The sequence below is a fragment of the Xenopus tropicalis genome, chromosome 5 (genome assembly GCF_000004195.4).
Source record: "Xenopus tropicalis strain Nigerian chromosome 5, UCB_Xtro_10.0, whole genome shotgun sequence".
Lineage (NCBI taxonomy): Eukaryota > Metazoa > Chordata > Amphibia > Anura > Pipidae > Xenopus > Xenopus tropicalis.
In genome coordinates this window covers 46,716,208-46,732,349 of record NC_030681.2, presented here as the reverse complement: position 1 = coordinate 46,732,349, position 16,142 = coordinate 46,716,208, and the positions used below count along the sequence as shown (strand labels likewise).

At 38.2% G+C, this 16,142-nt stretch overlaps 1 protein-coding gene across 3 annotated transcripts in view; it reads right to left on the bottom strand.

Annotated features, from left to right (window-relative positions):
* Nucleotides 1-16,142, bottom strand: part of heatr5b (HEAT repeat containing 5B) — a 34,130-nt gene that overhangs the window by 4,105 nt on the left and 13,883 nt on the right. For all 3 annotated transcript variants that reach the window (XM_012962529.3, NM_001097232.1, XM_031901410.1), the window contains exons 14-33: nt 15,989-16,098; nt 15,656-15,819; nt 14,686-14,861; nt 11,159-11,264; nt 10,227-10,417; nt 9,626-9,785; nt 9,291-9,480; nt 8,991-9,160; nt 7,794-7,938; nt 7,358-7,537; nt 6,079-6,330; nt 5,741-5,922; nt 4,728-4,796; nt 4,466-4,645; nt 3,107-3,344; nt 2,741-2,995; nt 2,098-2,225; nt 1,276-1,420; nt 751-1,023; nt 164-388 (exon numbers count right to left, since the gene is read on the bottom strand). In XM_012962529.3, coding sequence (XP_012817983.1) covers nt 164-388; nt 751-1,023; nt 1,276-1,420; nt 2,098-2,225; nt 2,741-2,995; nt 3,107-3,344; nt 4,466-4,645; nt 4,728-4,796; nt 5,741-5,922; nt 6,079-6,330; nt 7,358-7,537; nt 7,794-7,938; nt 8,991-9,160; nt 9,291-9,480; nt 9,626-9,785; nt 10,227-10,417; nt 11,159-11,264; nt 14,686-14,861; nt 15,656-15,819; nt 15,989-16,098 — 3,539 coding nt within the window. The remainder of the gene's footprint in view (nt 1-163; nt 389-750; nt 1,024-1,275; nt 1,421-2,097; nt 2,226-2,740; nt 2,996-3,106; nt 3,345-4,465; nt 4,646-4,727; nt 4,797-5,740; nt 5,923-6,078; nt 6,331-7,357; nt 7,538-7,793; nt 7,939-8,990; nt 9,161-9,290; nt 9,481-9,625; nt 9,786-10,226; nt 10,418-11,158; nt 11,265-14,685; nt 14,862-15,655; nt 15,820-15,988; nt 16,099-16,142) is intronic.

Genomic DNA, 16,142 nt, shown 5'->3' with positions numbered 1-16,142 from the left:
ACATCTTATTCCATTAAATAGATGAGAACTGCACACCAATGCTTGTCCTAAAAGAACTGAAGTAAAATACAAATTGTTAATTAAATTCTCCAGTATGTTTCCTTGTTGAGTCAGCTGCCAGGGCATTCTATCCAAACTCAAGAATGTATTAATCATTTGTTACCTGGCAGTGGACTCTCCAGAACAGATGCTAAAGTGCTTCTGATAAGATCTGTCCACTTCTTTTGTGTCTTTTCTGTCTTGGCCAATGAAGAGGTGACAATTGTTTTTATCCCTTGCAATGCAGCACTAACAGGCAATGGAACGTGGTTGTCTGCAGTCTTTATTGCCGTCTCCTTTAGAACTTTTGTAATCAGGAAAAGAATTGTTGGCAATATTGTCATACATCCTAAGCAAAAGATAGAAAATGGTTAAATAAGGGGAGTAAAACATCTCTCTTAACTCATTATGTGTATGTAAGTTTTAGAAATATCTCAAGAATAAGGGCAGTGTCACACACAGCAATTCTGGTCTCCCACAGAAACAACACACTTAGTAATAATGCCCACTGGTATGACCAGCAACGCCTGGACTTACAGGTGCAACCACATATCAGGCAAACGTTGTTTTGAAACAGTGACTGCCATCAGCCACATACATGTATTATTGCCCAAAAAGGAAATGGCTTTAAAACGTCATACTTTATATTATCTTGATAACATCAGGGCAGACATCACAAAACACTGGTACAAGACACTAAAGCCTAATTACCTGCTGGAGAGCAAAGTGAGGGAAGCTCGGAGAGGATAGTTACTGTGGATGCCACAAGGCGCATGCTTTCCTCTGAAAGTTGCTGTGATTTGCTGACAATGTGGCTCGGAGAGTCTGACAACTTGGAGCTGAGCTGGGGCATGTGTCGAACTAAGATGAACATCAGTAACTCCATAGAAGCAAAAACCAGAGATTTGCCAGGTATCAGCCCACCACTTTCCTCTCCTTCCCCTAACAGTACCTGTGTTTCTTTTTCACTTGTGTCATCTTTATCTGAGAAGAAAATACAATATTAGTTTTAAAAAACACACAAAGAGTAAAAGAGGTACAATTTATGTACAATAAAGAGCATAATTAACTACCTGCTGTTATAAAATGATTAGCCTCTGGGGCCAATGACATTTCAGAAATACTTAATGACTTGCTATCAATGGAACTTACAGCTAAAATATGCTTACAGCTAAAATATGTGCATATACAGAATTGATAATTCAAAGGAGATGCACAGATGCTCATTTCACTTACTTTGAGCGTTTCTTTGCTCCTGTATATTGTGTTGAGCAGCCCTCACAATCTGTTGAACTACAGTAGTCACCCGCAGTTGCACAGAAGAGGTATCCCAAGTTAGGAGCAGACGATGAAGGACATTCAAAAGCTCCACTCCAATGACCTTTAACGAAATCGGGTTGGCTTAATGCAGAATAAAACCTAACGGGTCTAATTTATCGAAACTGGGCACATTTTCCTTTGGCCAGTTACCCATAGCAATCAAGAAACAACTTTTTATCCTGCTACAGGTAAACAATGAATGTAACAATTTGATTACTTGCCACAGGTTACCACTCAGGGTAAATTTGCCTTAGTGAGATTTTTCAGCCTCTGGTAAAATAAATTTTAGTAATGGCCAAATGGACAGTAAATGAATTGTTATATTGTGTTTGCATTCTTTGCTTAGTGTACTTTTTCTCAAGTTACACCTTGGTGAAAGACCAAGTTCCTGGAATTCAATTTATCTGGACTTTAAACTTATGGGGCCAGGCTGCCACTTATAAGCCCTGGAGCAGTAACCCCTCATCTGAGCTGAACCAATAATAATAAAATACTTTACTCTAGGTTATTCCCTTCCTTAAATACATTAAAAATTGTAACAATCCCTTGCCTTTACCAGTCATATAGGGCTAAATCACATACGGTGTCCTGATACCAAATGTGCATTCTGTTGTTCCACAGCTCTTGCACATGGAAATTATGGAAATACTGTACGCACAGCAAAAAAGAAAGGATTCAGTTGTTAATTTGCAGCACATAACTTCCCCAATACACTGGTTATCATACAGAAACATCTACCTGGTCTTCTGCAATGTGATTTCTGGCAAATGGAGACTCCAGGAGTATATGTAAAGCCTGAAGACATGCTGTCACATGTTCAATAGGCTCCTCCGGTCGTGGTGCACAGAAGAACTGAATGCTGATGCCTGCAGACAAATACATCCAAATGTAATCCTTTGTGTTTTTTTTCCCATGTGGCCGACATAACAACGTTAGCACTAAAAATAGCTTAAAAAAATCACAAATAGCTAGAATACAATTCAACATCTGCTTGCAGAGCAATCGTGACTGCTTCCAGTTGTATGAATGAACACAAACATGCAGAATAACTGAGCTCCAGTGCAGACTAACGAGAGAGAAGCAAGCTGTACCATTACAGGCCCTACGAAATGGAAACAATAACATGAGCACCCTCTGACCGATATGTAAATCCTGCTAGTCTGCACCCACAGAGACACACAAACAGTATTCAGGATTTGTCTGTTAGTGTGGGTACAGACCTATACATATAAATTGGTCAAAGATAAAATATCCCAGTGGTGCTAAACTGACGAGTAAGCAGTGGGAAATATAATTTAGGGTGGCTATATTTCTTTTAGAAGTAAATACAGACTACATACAGGTTCTCAAGGTGATATTCAAATGTGCATTTTACACATACCTAAAATCAGATGCATTCTGTTTTTGTTGACTTCCATAAGAGACTTTGTGCCCTGTGGAGTGCTGGCTGGCTGGTTCAGTGTTGCAGAAGCTGTACGTTTTTGAGAGCCTGCAACTGCACCATCCTCTGCTGTATCTGAGTTACTGAAACCTGTACAATTGAGCCAGAGAGCCACTGCATGCAGGATTGGTGCCCAGGAGTTTCGGTAATGCAGCCTGGCTGTATCAATTGTTTCGGGGGTATAAAATGCACCGCCTATTTAAACAAACAGAGAGCAGGCATTTAAAATAACTTTATATGGAGTATTATTAATTACTATAGGAATACTGTATAAGGAAACCACATTTAAAAGGACTAAAAACTTACCATCAGGAGGAAGCTGACTGGCAAACTCAGGGGGAAGGGTAAGCAGAGCATAATCTTTGAGTGCAGCTAGCCAGAGTCGGCTAAGTGTGGGGAGCTCAGGCTCCACTAGTGTGATTAGACAATCCGGAGGAAGCTCATCTGTGGTGCTGTAATCATCCTCATCTTCATCACTTGTCTTGAGAGCCTTTTTAGGATTGTTTTCTGCCTCTTTTTTGATGTTCATAGCCACAGCATAAACCTTTAAATTGAAAGCAAAGATAAGTGGCACTGCCAGCTATTACTGGCTGATACAAAATAGCTGACCTGATGCTTAGGGGCATCTCATGAAACCAAAGATTTTCAGAAATTACCAGTGTGTCTCCCTCTCTTTCTCATTGCAAATATGGACTATATCATTTAAAACACCCCTGTACCATAGCCTTAAACATACCACAGTTCCAGGTCCATATCAGTTGATAATACCATGGGCACCACTGGCTGGTCTCTCTTTTTAATTCTGTCCCCTTATGCAATCTTAACACAGAAACAAATAAATGTGGCCATACATAAACAGATTTAAGCTGCCAATTTGAGTCTTTCAGATCAATTTGTCAGCTTATAAGCCCCTGTATGGTGAACACCCCGACAGGCCTACTTGACCGATATCTGGCCTAAAACTGGCCAGATGTCAATTTGCAGGTTTGATTTCCCCATCTGATTGGGGACTGCATGGGCTCATTGATGTGGCCCTCGCTGTGACAGGTCCTATTTCTGTTGTTGTAATTCGATTGTTTGGCCCAAGGGCCAAACAACTGGTTACTCCGATATTACCCTTTTATATACAGGTATGGGATCCGTTATACGGAAACCCGTTATCCAGAAAGCTCCATCTTTCATAGACTCCATTTTAATCAAATAATTCAAATTTTTTACAATTATTTCCTTTTTAATAATAATAATAATAATAATAATAATTAATAAATAATAACAATAATAAAACCATGTACTTGATACCAACTAAGATATACGTAATTTGTTTTAGAGGGAAAACAATCCTGTTGGGTTTAAATAATGTTTAAATGATTTTTTTGTAGACTTAAGGTATGGAGATCCAAATTACAGAAAGACCCCATATCTGGAAAACCACAGGACCTAAGCATTCTGGATAATAGGTCCTATACCTGTACTGTTGGTAGAATTACAACAGCACATCCTTCACTGAATACAGTACTAAGCTGAAATGTTCTCCCGAATTTGTATTTTGTAACAATATTAATATAAAGATGCATACATCGCATAGCAAAATAAGGCATATTTAATAACTAAAGCAGAAAGAATTTTATACCATGAAAAGGGAAAAAAGGAGGGTGCTGGCAATACCTCAGCCCATGCTTTCAGCACAGACAGCTTTTCCATTGTCATGGCGCTTTCCCGGTACAGCTGGCTAGAGGCTCCTTTGCCTTTCTGTATTTTATCCAGAGAGGAGACTAACAGATTATGCACGCGACGCAGGTCATTCAGGTCACTTACTACTCTGCTTCCTATCCAGGTGCTGCACACCTAAAAAGTGACACCCACAGTCAAGATACAAGCACTGGCACTTTGCATGAGGTTCTGTACTTTTAGAGGAAGTTTGAATTACCTGGCAAGCTTTTGCAGTTATATCCGAGGGTGTATCTTGTGAAAAGGCTGGTCTCAATGCAGCACTAACCTGTTTGTATAAAAAAAGAGAGAGGTTAACTCACAAATGTTATAAGTACACTAAGGGGCAGATTTACTAAAACTAGAAATTTTCTGGCCTTGAAGCATGTATAAACTCGAATAAAAACATGATCATTCTTGCATTTATTAAATGTCACGATAATGGTAGGGTTGAACTAAAATATTGAGTTTATTATTCAAAAATCACAAACATTTAAATGGCCATTCATTTCCAAAAATCCTCTTTATTTTTTCCAAACAGGAATTGCTCCAGCTGCCATTTTAGGAGAATTGGTGCTCATTCATGGAAAACAATAATGTGTTTAAATTTCATTGAAAGTGGTTGAAATAGAAAACAATGATGGGATTAACTTCCCCTTGAAAATGTGTCAATGAGAGGCTGTCACTGACTATTCTATCTCTCTACTCTACTAAGCCCCCATAGGACCCAATGGCTTTTTAATGTCAGCAAGAATAAGGTAGATTCTAATAATGGTTTAGATGGCTCATCCTGTAATCTTCCAAGGCTACCTAGGTACTGAAATAATTCAGATTCTATGGGGATGATGTAATAATAGGCACTAAGTTTTCCCTGGTGAAGTTACCTATAGCAACCAATCAGCAGGTGAGCATGTACTGGTCAGCTGTATATTGGTTGCTATGGGTTACTGCTACTGGGAAAACGTAGTGCCTTTTATTACATACATACATATATATATATATATATATATATATATATATATATATATATATATATATATACACTGGCTAACAACATTTTGATTGCAGAGAAATATGATAATTCTTATATATTCTGACTGTGCTCAAATTGTCTTACTGAGAAAGAGCTAGAAATGCTACCCTCAGTCCTAATGCATTTATGAACAAAGATATTCCTTGAGGAGCAGAGAGGCCTTGCAGCTTGTAACAATGCCACACTCTTGTTTTTCTTACATTAGCTTGGTATTGTTCCAGAATGACATGTCCAGGGAATTCAGGCTCAGGAACAGAAGCAAACTTTTTAATTATGTCCTCCAAGGCTTGGAGTCCAGCCATCCGAAGCTGATTGCTGTGGTCAGTGGCGGCCATGAAAGCCATTCGGATAAGGTCAGAGAGGTGAAGGACCAAAAGATCATCTGTGAAGTAGACAAGTTGTAGATTTAGGAAAACCACTATTAATGAACAATACACATACATAGTAATACTATATGCAGTTACAAGTTGTAATGTGTTCCAGCTAAATAATATAGATATAACATGTAATGAAACACAGCATGACAGTTTTCTCTTACTTTTAGGATTTTTTAGTCTAGCTGCACGAGCCTGAGCAAGGTCAAAATGGACTTTGTCTGAGTTTTCACACAGCAAGATGATGCGACAGAGACAGTCAGCTGCAAACACACGCGTAGCCCACCGGGGTGCCACAAACGGTTTTGATTTATCATCGTCTCCAAGAGTAGTAAACATGGTGTCATCATCCATTTCATCCTTCTTCTCTGATTCGTCGTCCTTTCCTCCAGACACTGGGCCTGTTGTGCCCACATCTATAAATGCCAATACAATACACAATATAGTCTGATAACTATTAAGAATTTATGAATTACTTATGCACAAAAGCTTTTTAATGGCACAAAAGTCACACTGATCTTTCCTTTTGTGCATTTGCCCAACAACAATTGGCATTACAAGTAATGGACCAGTTATCCAAAATGCTAAAAAATCATTTAAACACGAAATAAACCCAATAAGATTGTTTTCCCACCAATATGGATCTATGCAGCTTAAAACAAGGTACTGTTTTATTATTACAAAAAAAAAAGAAATAATTTTTAAAAATGTGAATTATTTCATGGAGTCTACAGGACATGGCCTTCATATAATTTTGAGCTTTCTGGATAATGGATCTCATACTTGTATTTGAAGCTCTCACTGTTCTTTTAAAAATCACACAAGTAACAGACACACACCATACCTTTGACAAAGGATTAATACATATAATTTATAAACAAAAAGGGGGAGATTTATTAAGACACGAATGCTCCGAGCGTATTTTCGCCGTTCTTTTAATTCGGAAAGGTTCTGCCACTGTTGACAATCGTTCAGTACGAAAATGTTGTGACTTTCGGATCACCAATACGATATTATCATGACTAATACGGTTTTTTCGTAAGCATTTTCGTGATATTTGCGATCTTCAGAAATTATCGTATCCAATCCGAATTTTTCCCATTCAGGATTCCCGACTCGTCTTTTAATGAATCGGCCCCAAAGTGTCAGTTGCATATATGCTCCCTTCATAATGCATAATGGAATCATATAAACATACATATTTCTAAGATAAATAAATAACTTTTTGGGAAAAAAAAGTATATTTTTGTGCCATACTATTTTTTGCTATAAAATAAATGTCGCCATATATTTTTTCTTCAAAAATTGCTGATGGTTTTCAAGAAGTATTAGTAAGTGGCACCCTTTAATACTTATTTGACATGCAACGGATACTCTTGTCTTTGGAGGTGGATTAGGGAACCACTGTTTACACAGTTACAGTCTAGATGAACTTCCACCTACCGCTTGATGCTGCTAGAACATCCTTGCATAGTTGCAACCAATGAGACAGCTTTTCCACAGCTAATGAGGAGAGCATGTGTCCAAGAGTATCGTGAATATCAGAGCACAGTTTGCGGTCTGTCTCTCTGTCCAACATCCCAAACAGGACTCCTTCCAAGCCAGTGTCTGTAATGTTTATATCTGTAAAGCAATAAAGAAAAGATAAATATTCCAATCCGTTATGCCAATACCAGAACATCGCCGGTCTTCTTTTCTCTACATCTACTTGGAACACAAAGTGCACTGAAGATGGAAATAATTTTATAGTGTACATGCTTATTGCCATACATATATCATACAAGTATATATGGGTACAACCTAAAAGCAAGTATGCCTAAAAGAAAAGCAGTAGGATATATGATAGGCAACATTAGTGATGGTGAAAAAAATCCCTTACTTAAGCCACTGCTTTCCTTGTCTCCTGCATTCTTTGCCAAGTTCATGGCATATTCACAAACTTCTGCTGCTTCCCTCTGTGCGAGCTGCCTGAGACAAGCCACAGCTGCCCGTCGCAGCAACAGGTGAGAACTGCCCAAGTGAACCTGTAACCAAAAAAAAATGAAGTAAACAATGAATGTCACAAAAAGTGCTGCCCTCATAATCCAAACATAGAATAAGGCCACAGATTTGGATCAAATTAGTTCATACCACAATCTGTAGACTAAAAAAGTTCAGATAAGTCTGAAATTTTACAGTAGAAAGAATATAATATTTAGGCTCAAATGAGAACAGGCAATATTACTTAGTAAAACATATTGCTCACTCTTTTAAGCATAGGTAAATCTTTAAAATACATAAAAAAATATTGTACATAAAAATACTGAGAGTGCTATCATTTTTCAAGATATTAAGACAAATGTGTACTGTTAATATGCATGAATTTTGAAACAGCAGCACCACCTGCTGGTCAGTTTGCAACCAGGATCTATTCAAGGAACTTGCCAGGGGAAAGAAGAAGGGCTGGTCTAATGTTCCTCTCTTTAGGAAAGACTTGAGACGAGTTATGAGGTTTTTAATGTTTTCCAAACCAGAGGAAGATCAAACCAGCCTTCTTTCTTTCTCTTGACATGTTCCTTGTCTGTAACACTAGATAAGTCCCTTAACCATCACTAGATCACAGTCAGAAAGTGACCAGTAAGTGGTGCTGTTGTAACAAAATGTATTCATATGAACAGTACACATTCCCCTTAATATCTTGGAATCTTAAAAAAAAAAAAATGAATGGAAATTGCAAAAGTCCTTAGAATAGCACTCGTATCAATTCTGACATTTTCTTATTTTAAAGGTTTACTTACCCATGGTATAAGGTGCAAGAGGGAATTATACTAAATGACAGTTAAATTAAAAACAAAATTAAGGCTGTCTTTTCAACTGGTTTGTTTCTCGATGCCGGTTTTTAAAGAAATGGCTAACATAGCTATAATCTGTATATAAGAAATGACTGATTTAAAAGTTTAGGCAATGTTTGCTACTTCTTTCAATGCTGTGGTTTTATGGAGCACTAATGGTGAATGGACAAAAGGTATAGTTAATGTCGTCTATTGTATCTTTGGTGCATGTAAAGTGTAATTAAAAAAAAAAAAAGTGTGCTTACGCAGAGGCACGGAACAAGGCTGGATAAATTGACATGACGTGGTGCAAACATGTGAAGTTGCTGAAGGCAGGAGATGGCAGCTGCCTGCACCAATGAGTCTGAGTGATCCTGCATGATAGCACAACCCACCAGGCATGAAGAGCGAATTGTAGAAATAGTTGGGCCATTGCCTGTTACAAAAATAAAAGGAAAGATAAAACATTAAAACCAGCTATTCTATGTCTGCTTTTAAAAGCAATTGTAATATATCAAACCACACAGAAAAATGTGCATTGCTATTGAGATGTTGTTCATAGTTACCTTGAAGTTCTGGCCCTACAGTTGTTATGATAGCACCCAAGCACCGCCCTAGACACTGGTGAACTTCTGTGTGTGAAGGAGGAACAGTCAGCAAAAGAGTTAAAACTAAAGACAGGGTTGGTTCTACATAGCCGCGATACATTGGTCCACTTGAGTCTACAATCAGGGCGAGTGAGTGCAGAGACCAAGTCTACAAAAAAAAAAGAAAGGTCTATTATTATAGTGCCATTTTGTGCTTTAACAAATGAAAACTTTTACATCTGCAATTTTAATACAGAATCAATACACCTAGCAATGTGCTGGGTGTAGAACAACTTCATAATAATATTTCTCACCTGAACTTCTGGTGAAGTCCCATCCTGAGCTAAGGCCAAGAGAATGCTAACACTTGTCTTCAAATGCTGGCCAGACCCTATTCCTCCAACATAACGATGGAGACATCCAAGAGCCAGAGAGTGGCCTGTCCGTGAAACCACATCCCGGGCAGACTTCAGTCTGTAAGGAGCAAAAATTTACATGTTGCATATTTCTTTTTTTTTTAATTTTCATATATAATCTGTGGATGATGCCATTTAAGTGATAGCATATTGTACAAACACTATATAAACACATAATATATTAAACCCTATTAGTTAAAAGCAAATAAATCATTCTGGGTTACATTTGTCCAAATCCATTCTTGAATACACTAAATCCAGTGATCTTCCACATTTGGCTCTCTAGGTTTAGAAGAACTGTAGCTCCCCACATCTTAGCCATTGGATGTTACTAGAATACTGGAAATTGAAGTTCAGCAATATCTGGAAGAATACAGGCTAAAGAGCAATAGCCTAATTTTTAATGTATAATGTAGGATAAAAGTGGTATAAATTTCAGAACCTAGAAAACAGATATTTAAAATAGTCTTATTTATTACTGATTTAGTAAAAAACTTACTTGTCAAAACTGAATTGCGCCATCCTTGCAATGAAAGAAGCCTCTCCAACCACTTGGGCCATCCTGCCCAGAGCCTCTCCAGCAGCACATCTCAGGATGGGGTTGGGATTATCAAGAGCACCCATTACTAGTGTCAGGGCTGATTTACGTACTTCTTCTGGACCTAGAGAGCTCTTGTTTTCTGCCAGACCCTAAAAGAAGCACAGTACAGTGAGCTCTCATAAAGTAATGTAAATTTAATGTGGCTGCACCTAATTATTGGTATTAATCAGTTAAAGGACCCATCACAGTACTGAGCAGGGCTTGGGAGGCTGAAAGGTGCCTCCCTCCTTCGACTCCCTAATATAAACAATGGAGGGTATGTGTTGTTCTAAAACACAGTTACCTTGGATATACCACACACATGCATTCAAAAGAAATTAGTATTAATTATACATAAGTTAACACTTCACAGCAAAGTACTCCACTAACTATTCTAGCACTAGCTGCTTTGGGAATGACTTTATGCCTAATTGCAGAGCCCACTTCTCCTCTGCCATGCTCCATCTTCTGTTACATGAAAAAAACTGGTATTGCAAGTGACAGGAGAACTGAAGGGTTAAATTTACCTTCCAGGGGGAAAGAACAGCTGTAGTTCCTTATATACCTGTGCCTGCAAGGACCCATCTCTGATGTCACTTGAGGGGGTGGGATGGTGCAGGTGCAGGAATTGACAACAGATGAGTGGAAGAGGATTTCACTGATGGGCGGGGTCAGCCACTGACAATGTTTGCACTGAAATCCGCCCACTAGAAAAGTGAACCTACCCAACCCACAGGGTTCAGGCACTTTACTAAACAGGATCTATTTGGGTTCGGTTTACAATTATTGTTCAGGCTGAACTGCCCTCCCTCCCCAGAAAACATTCCATTCCTTTGATTCTTTCAGTATACCTTCAATGCACTGAGCACAGCTGTGAAAATATTCAGTTGTACAGCTTGCTGGCGAACACCTTTGGCTTGTTTGACACATTCAGCAAAATGATCCAGCATTTGCAGCCTAGAGGGCAAAAGTAAAAAAAAAATGAAATTTCACTACAATTGTGAAGAATGGTCAAATGCAAGCAAATATTAAGAGGAAGGGGAAAAAAAAAAGTCAGTATGTTGACATGACTACAAACATTTTAATACATTAAAGGAGAACTATACCGCCGGATGCAAAAAGACCCGAAGTTTCTTCAGATGTTACGAAGATGTCAGCCAGGTACGCGGCTGTGCTTCTCTGCATTTTTAGCTACGGGGTTAGCGATAGGGACAGAGTGTAAACTTACAAACTATTCGATAAGGTTAAGGGTGCTTTTTGGGCCCTGGGGTATAGTTCTCCTTTAACAGAAGGGATCTCATCTGCCAGCTTAAAAGAGAACTCCACACAAACACAAGTTAAGCTTTTTGAAAAGTAAATATAAATGCAAGCAATTTTGCAGAATACATCAACATACAGTTTTTTTTCATTATTTTTAATGTAACAACATGGTTTGGAGCAGCTACCTAAACCTGACCCTCTGTTCTCCTTCTGATCTGGCTAACAACTCTGAGACTCAAATAAATATAACATTAGTCATCTGCCCTCAGCCTGCATCCTCCAAATACCACAATTCCCTGCATACATGATGTCAATAAGGAAAGGAACATCACAGTGCAATGCATTGTGGGTTGGGTAGTTCCTGCATGCTGTCTGTAAGCTGTGAAGAAGTTGTAACAATTTGTAACATCAATGTTTTAGTCCCTCCTGCCCTGCCAGGATTTTAAATGATGCAGAAGAACTGTTTTGCAGTTGGATTTCAGCATATAAAATGGTATTTATTCATACTTTTTGAACAGATTAGTGATAGGTATATTAGGGGGGGCGTCGTTGTGTGGGGCTCTTTAACAAATTCTGGTTCAGAAGCCAGAAGAGTTCCCCTTTAAGACAAAATATATAAATAAATAAATAAATTCAGTTAAAAAAAAAAGATTGTAATGTTACAACTACTCTGCCACATTCTGATCAGACTGAGGAAAAAACAGCCTAAACAGCTCAGCTGAAAAATGTTGGAATGTCTAACACAAAGAAGGCAATATTTCCATAAAGAAAAGCTCTGTGTGCACCAAACAAATAAGCATTTAAAAAAAAAAATGTTTTTTACAAGAACACTGAGCGCCTTTCACGATATTTAAAAGGATAACTGCAACCTACCCTGAAACTAAGAAAACAGCAGTAAGACTGAAGGCGTATAGCACATGCTCCACATGATGGTGTTTCTGGGAAGGTCTTGTTGCCTTTTAGCAATGTATTTTATTGTAAGCTTCATTTATTTTTAATGTAAGCAACAAATAAATAGACTTTTAAAACCTAAAAAATGTACAGTTTTTCTTAACAGTTTCTAAGAGAGTTTTACAATTAAGGAAATAAGACTGGGACATAGGGACAAGTAAGCCGACGGAGTGAATACAGGCTTAGGCAAGATTCCTTGCATATGGTTAAAAGCACTATAAAACTGTAATGTTTAATGGCTGTCTCGGGGATTTAAACTGAATAAAAGGGTATGCAATTCATTTCATAGTTACATAGTTATATAGGGTTGAAAAAAGACCAGAGTCCATCAAGTTCAACCCATCCAAGTAAACCCAGCACACACAACCCACACCTACCTATCTATACACTCACATACATAAACTATAAATACAACCACTAGTACTATCTGTAGATATTAGTATCACAATAGCCTTGGATATTCTGATTGTTCAAGAACTCATCCAGGCCCCTCTTAAAGGCATTAACAGAATCTGCCATTACCACATCTCTAGGAAGGGCATTCCCCAACCTCACTGCCCTCACCGTGAAAAACCACCTATGCTGCTTCAAATGGAAACTCTGTTCCTCTAATCTAAAGGGGGGGCCTCTGGTGCGTTGATTGTTTTTATGGAAAAAAGAACATCCCCTATCTGCCTATAATCCCCTCTAATGTACTTGTACAGAGTAATCATGTCCCCTCGCAAGCGCCTCTTTTCCAGAGAAAACAACCCCAACCTCGACAGTCTAACCTCATAGTTTAAATCTTCCATCCCATTAACCAGTTTAGTTGCAGTCTCTGCACTCTCTCCAGCTCATTAATATCCTTCTTAAGGACTGGAGCCCAAAACTGCACTGCATACTCAAGGTGAGGCCTTACCAGGGACCTATAAAGGGGCAAAATTATGTTCTCATCCCTTGAGTCAATGCCCTTTTTTATACAAGACAGCACTTTATTTGCTTTAGTAGCCACAGAATGACACTGCCTAGAATTAGACAACTTGTTATCTACAAAAACCCCTAGATCCTTCTCCATTAAGGAAACCCCCAACACACTACCATTCAGTAGATAGTTCGCGTTTATATTATTCCTACCAAAGTGCATAACTTTGCACTTATCAACATTGAACCTCATTTTCCAGTTTGCTGCTCAGTTTCCCAATTTTGTCAAATCGCTCTGCAAAGCGGCAGCATCCTGCATGGAACTTATAGTTTTGCACAATTTTGTGTCATCAGCAAAAACAGAAACAGTACTGTCTATGCCCACCTCCAGGTCATTAATAAACAAGTTAAAAAGCAAAGGACCAAGGATTGACCCCTTGCGGTACTCCACTACTGGTCCAATTAGAAAATGTTCCATTTACCACCACTCTTTGTAATCTATCCTTCAGCCAGTTCTCTATCCAATTACAAATATTATGTTCTAGGCCAATATTCCTTAATTTGATCATTAACCTTCTGTGAGGTACTGTATCAAACAATTAGCAAAATCTAAGTAGATGACATCAACTGCCATTCCAGCATTGAGGTTCCTACTCACCTCCTCATAAAAGGCGACTAAATTAGTCTGGCAAGATCTGTTACGCATAAAACCATGCTGGCACAAACTAATAGTATTGTGAACTGCAATACACATTCGAATACACATTGGGGCTCATTTATCAACAATGGGCAAATTTGTCTGACAGTTGTAGGCAGTGAAGGCAATGAAGAGAACAATTTGATTGGTAGCCATGAGTTACTGGCCAAGGGCTAATTTGCCCAGTCATTGACCTTGGAGTTTTTGTGTCATCCAAGGAATAAGAGAGGAACATCTAAGTTATTTCTTTTGCTGGCCCAATGGCCACTCTAGCTTATGTTTGCTGAATAAACAGCATATCAATGCACATATTTATATGTAGAATTGTAGGCAGCATATCAATGCACATATTTATATGTAGAATTGTAGGCAGCATATCAATGCACATATTTATATGTAGAATTGTAGGCAGCATATCAATGCACATATTTATATGTAGAATTGTTGGCAGCAATAGGCTACAACGGTAACTACTGTGAGATTTATGTACTGATAGTTCAAAAGTTATCAAAACACCACACTGTATTGTCTAGTATTTCAAAACCTTCAGCCGCAAACTTGAATACATACCTGTGCTTAAAGGAGACATGTGGAAAGACAACACCAAAAAGAGCAACAGAGGCGTCGATTACAGACACTCCTAGTGGAAGTGGCCCAGGCACTGCTTCACCAGCTGGGATACGCAAGTATATTGAGGATGGGTCATGTTCAAGAGCTCCACTTCCTGATGCACTGTTAGGCTGGAGCTGCATAATAGGCAAACAATACAAAAGTGACACAGCGCATGACTAGTTAAATATATTTAATCACTCCAACACAGAGGTGCATTTCATAATGCCTATAAGCCTTCATGGATATACACAGGACAACCCCTTCTTTGCAAGACGTACCAAAGCACAATACATTTGCAATAGGGTTTTTACACTCTTCGTAAAATGTAAAAAATGGCCTTTACAATATGCTTTGCTGGGTTTTTGTTTAGTCATAAAATTAATTACATCACATCATTATAAAGTTAATTGGGTGGTGGTTGTTGAAGGAAATAAACTATTAAAATCAAGTAGAAAAAATCCATTACTTGTTTTGTCAAATAAACAAAAGGAATTCTGGGAATGAATTCCAAACAAGCTCCAAAAATATCCCATTTAAATGTGTTTATCCTATAGGCTAAAGCTCACCCACTGGGTTTTTAAAGCAGAAGCCAGGATAATAGCTGATCAGATTCCCAACTACAGAGCGGTTTCACCTTTGTTAAAGACACAAACTCTTAAGTAACCAACATGTATTTAATTCAATAAGTACAGTTTTATTCTAATGCAAGAATGCCTTGTTGCCTCTGGTATTTGCATTTGTGTGTGAGCTGCTACGTTTATGACCAATAGGGTTGCTCTCATTTGTAGTCTAAAAATAATGCAGTTCCAAGGATGCAGCAGCTCACACGATGCAAAAAACATGAAATACACAATAAGCTATGGCCTAAGGATTGTCTACATAAATGCAAGATAAATCCCATACTGTGATTTTGTATCCAATTCCTTACTTGATCTTCAATTGATTTGTGGTCTGTTTCCTGAAGCCAAGAGCCTAGCAGCACACTATCATCATAGTGACACAAAGAGCGCAGCAGTGATGTGGTGGTGTTTGAAGAGTTATCTGTCAGAGTAAACTCAGCCACTAGTTCACGAAGGAGAACATTAAAATTCCCTAGAAATAAAATTATTGCAAATATAAAAAGGATTTTTTTTATTACCTTAGCTAAAGCTGGACTTTTCTGTTTGTAATTACAAATCTTCTGATTCTTAAATTAAAAAGAAACAAACACAAAGAAATATCTTTCATAGATTTATGAAGTAAAATATGCATCATTTCTTACCTTCATATGTCTTAGGTGGTAACAATGCCAAAATGTCATAGAGTCTCAGTCGGACCATCGCAGCACTTGCCTTAAGGTGTGCCCCGTGGGCTTTTATTACAGAGAGAATGCTATTAGTAAAGAAAATAAGAACAAAATACAGTAAATGCAGGCA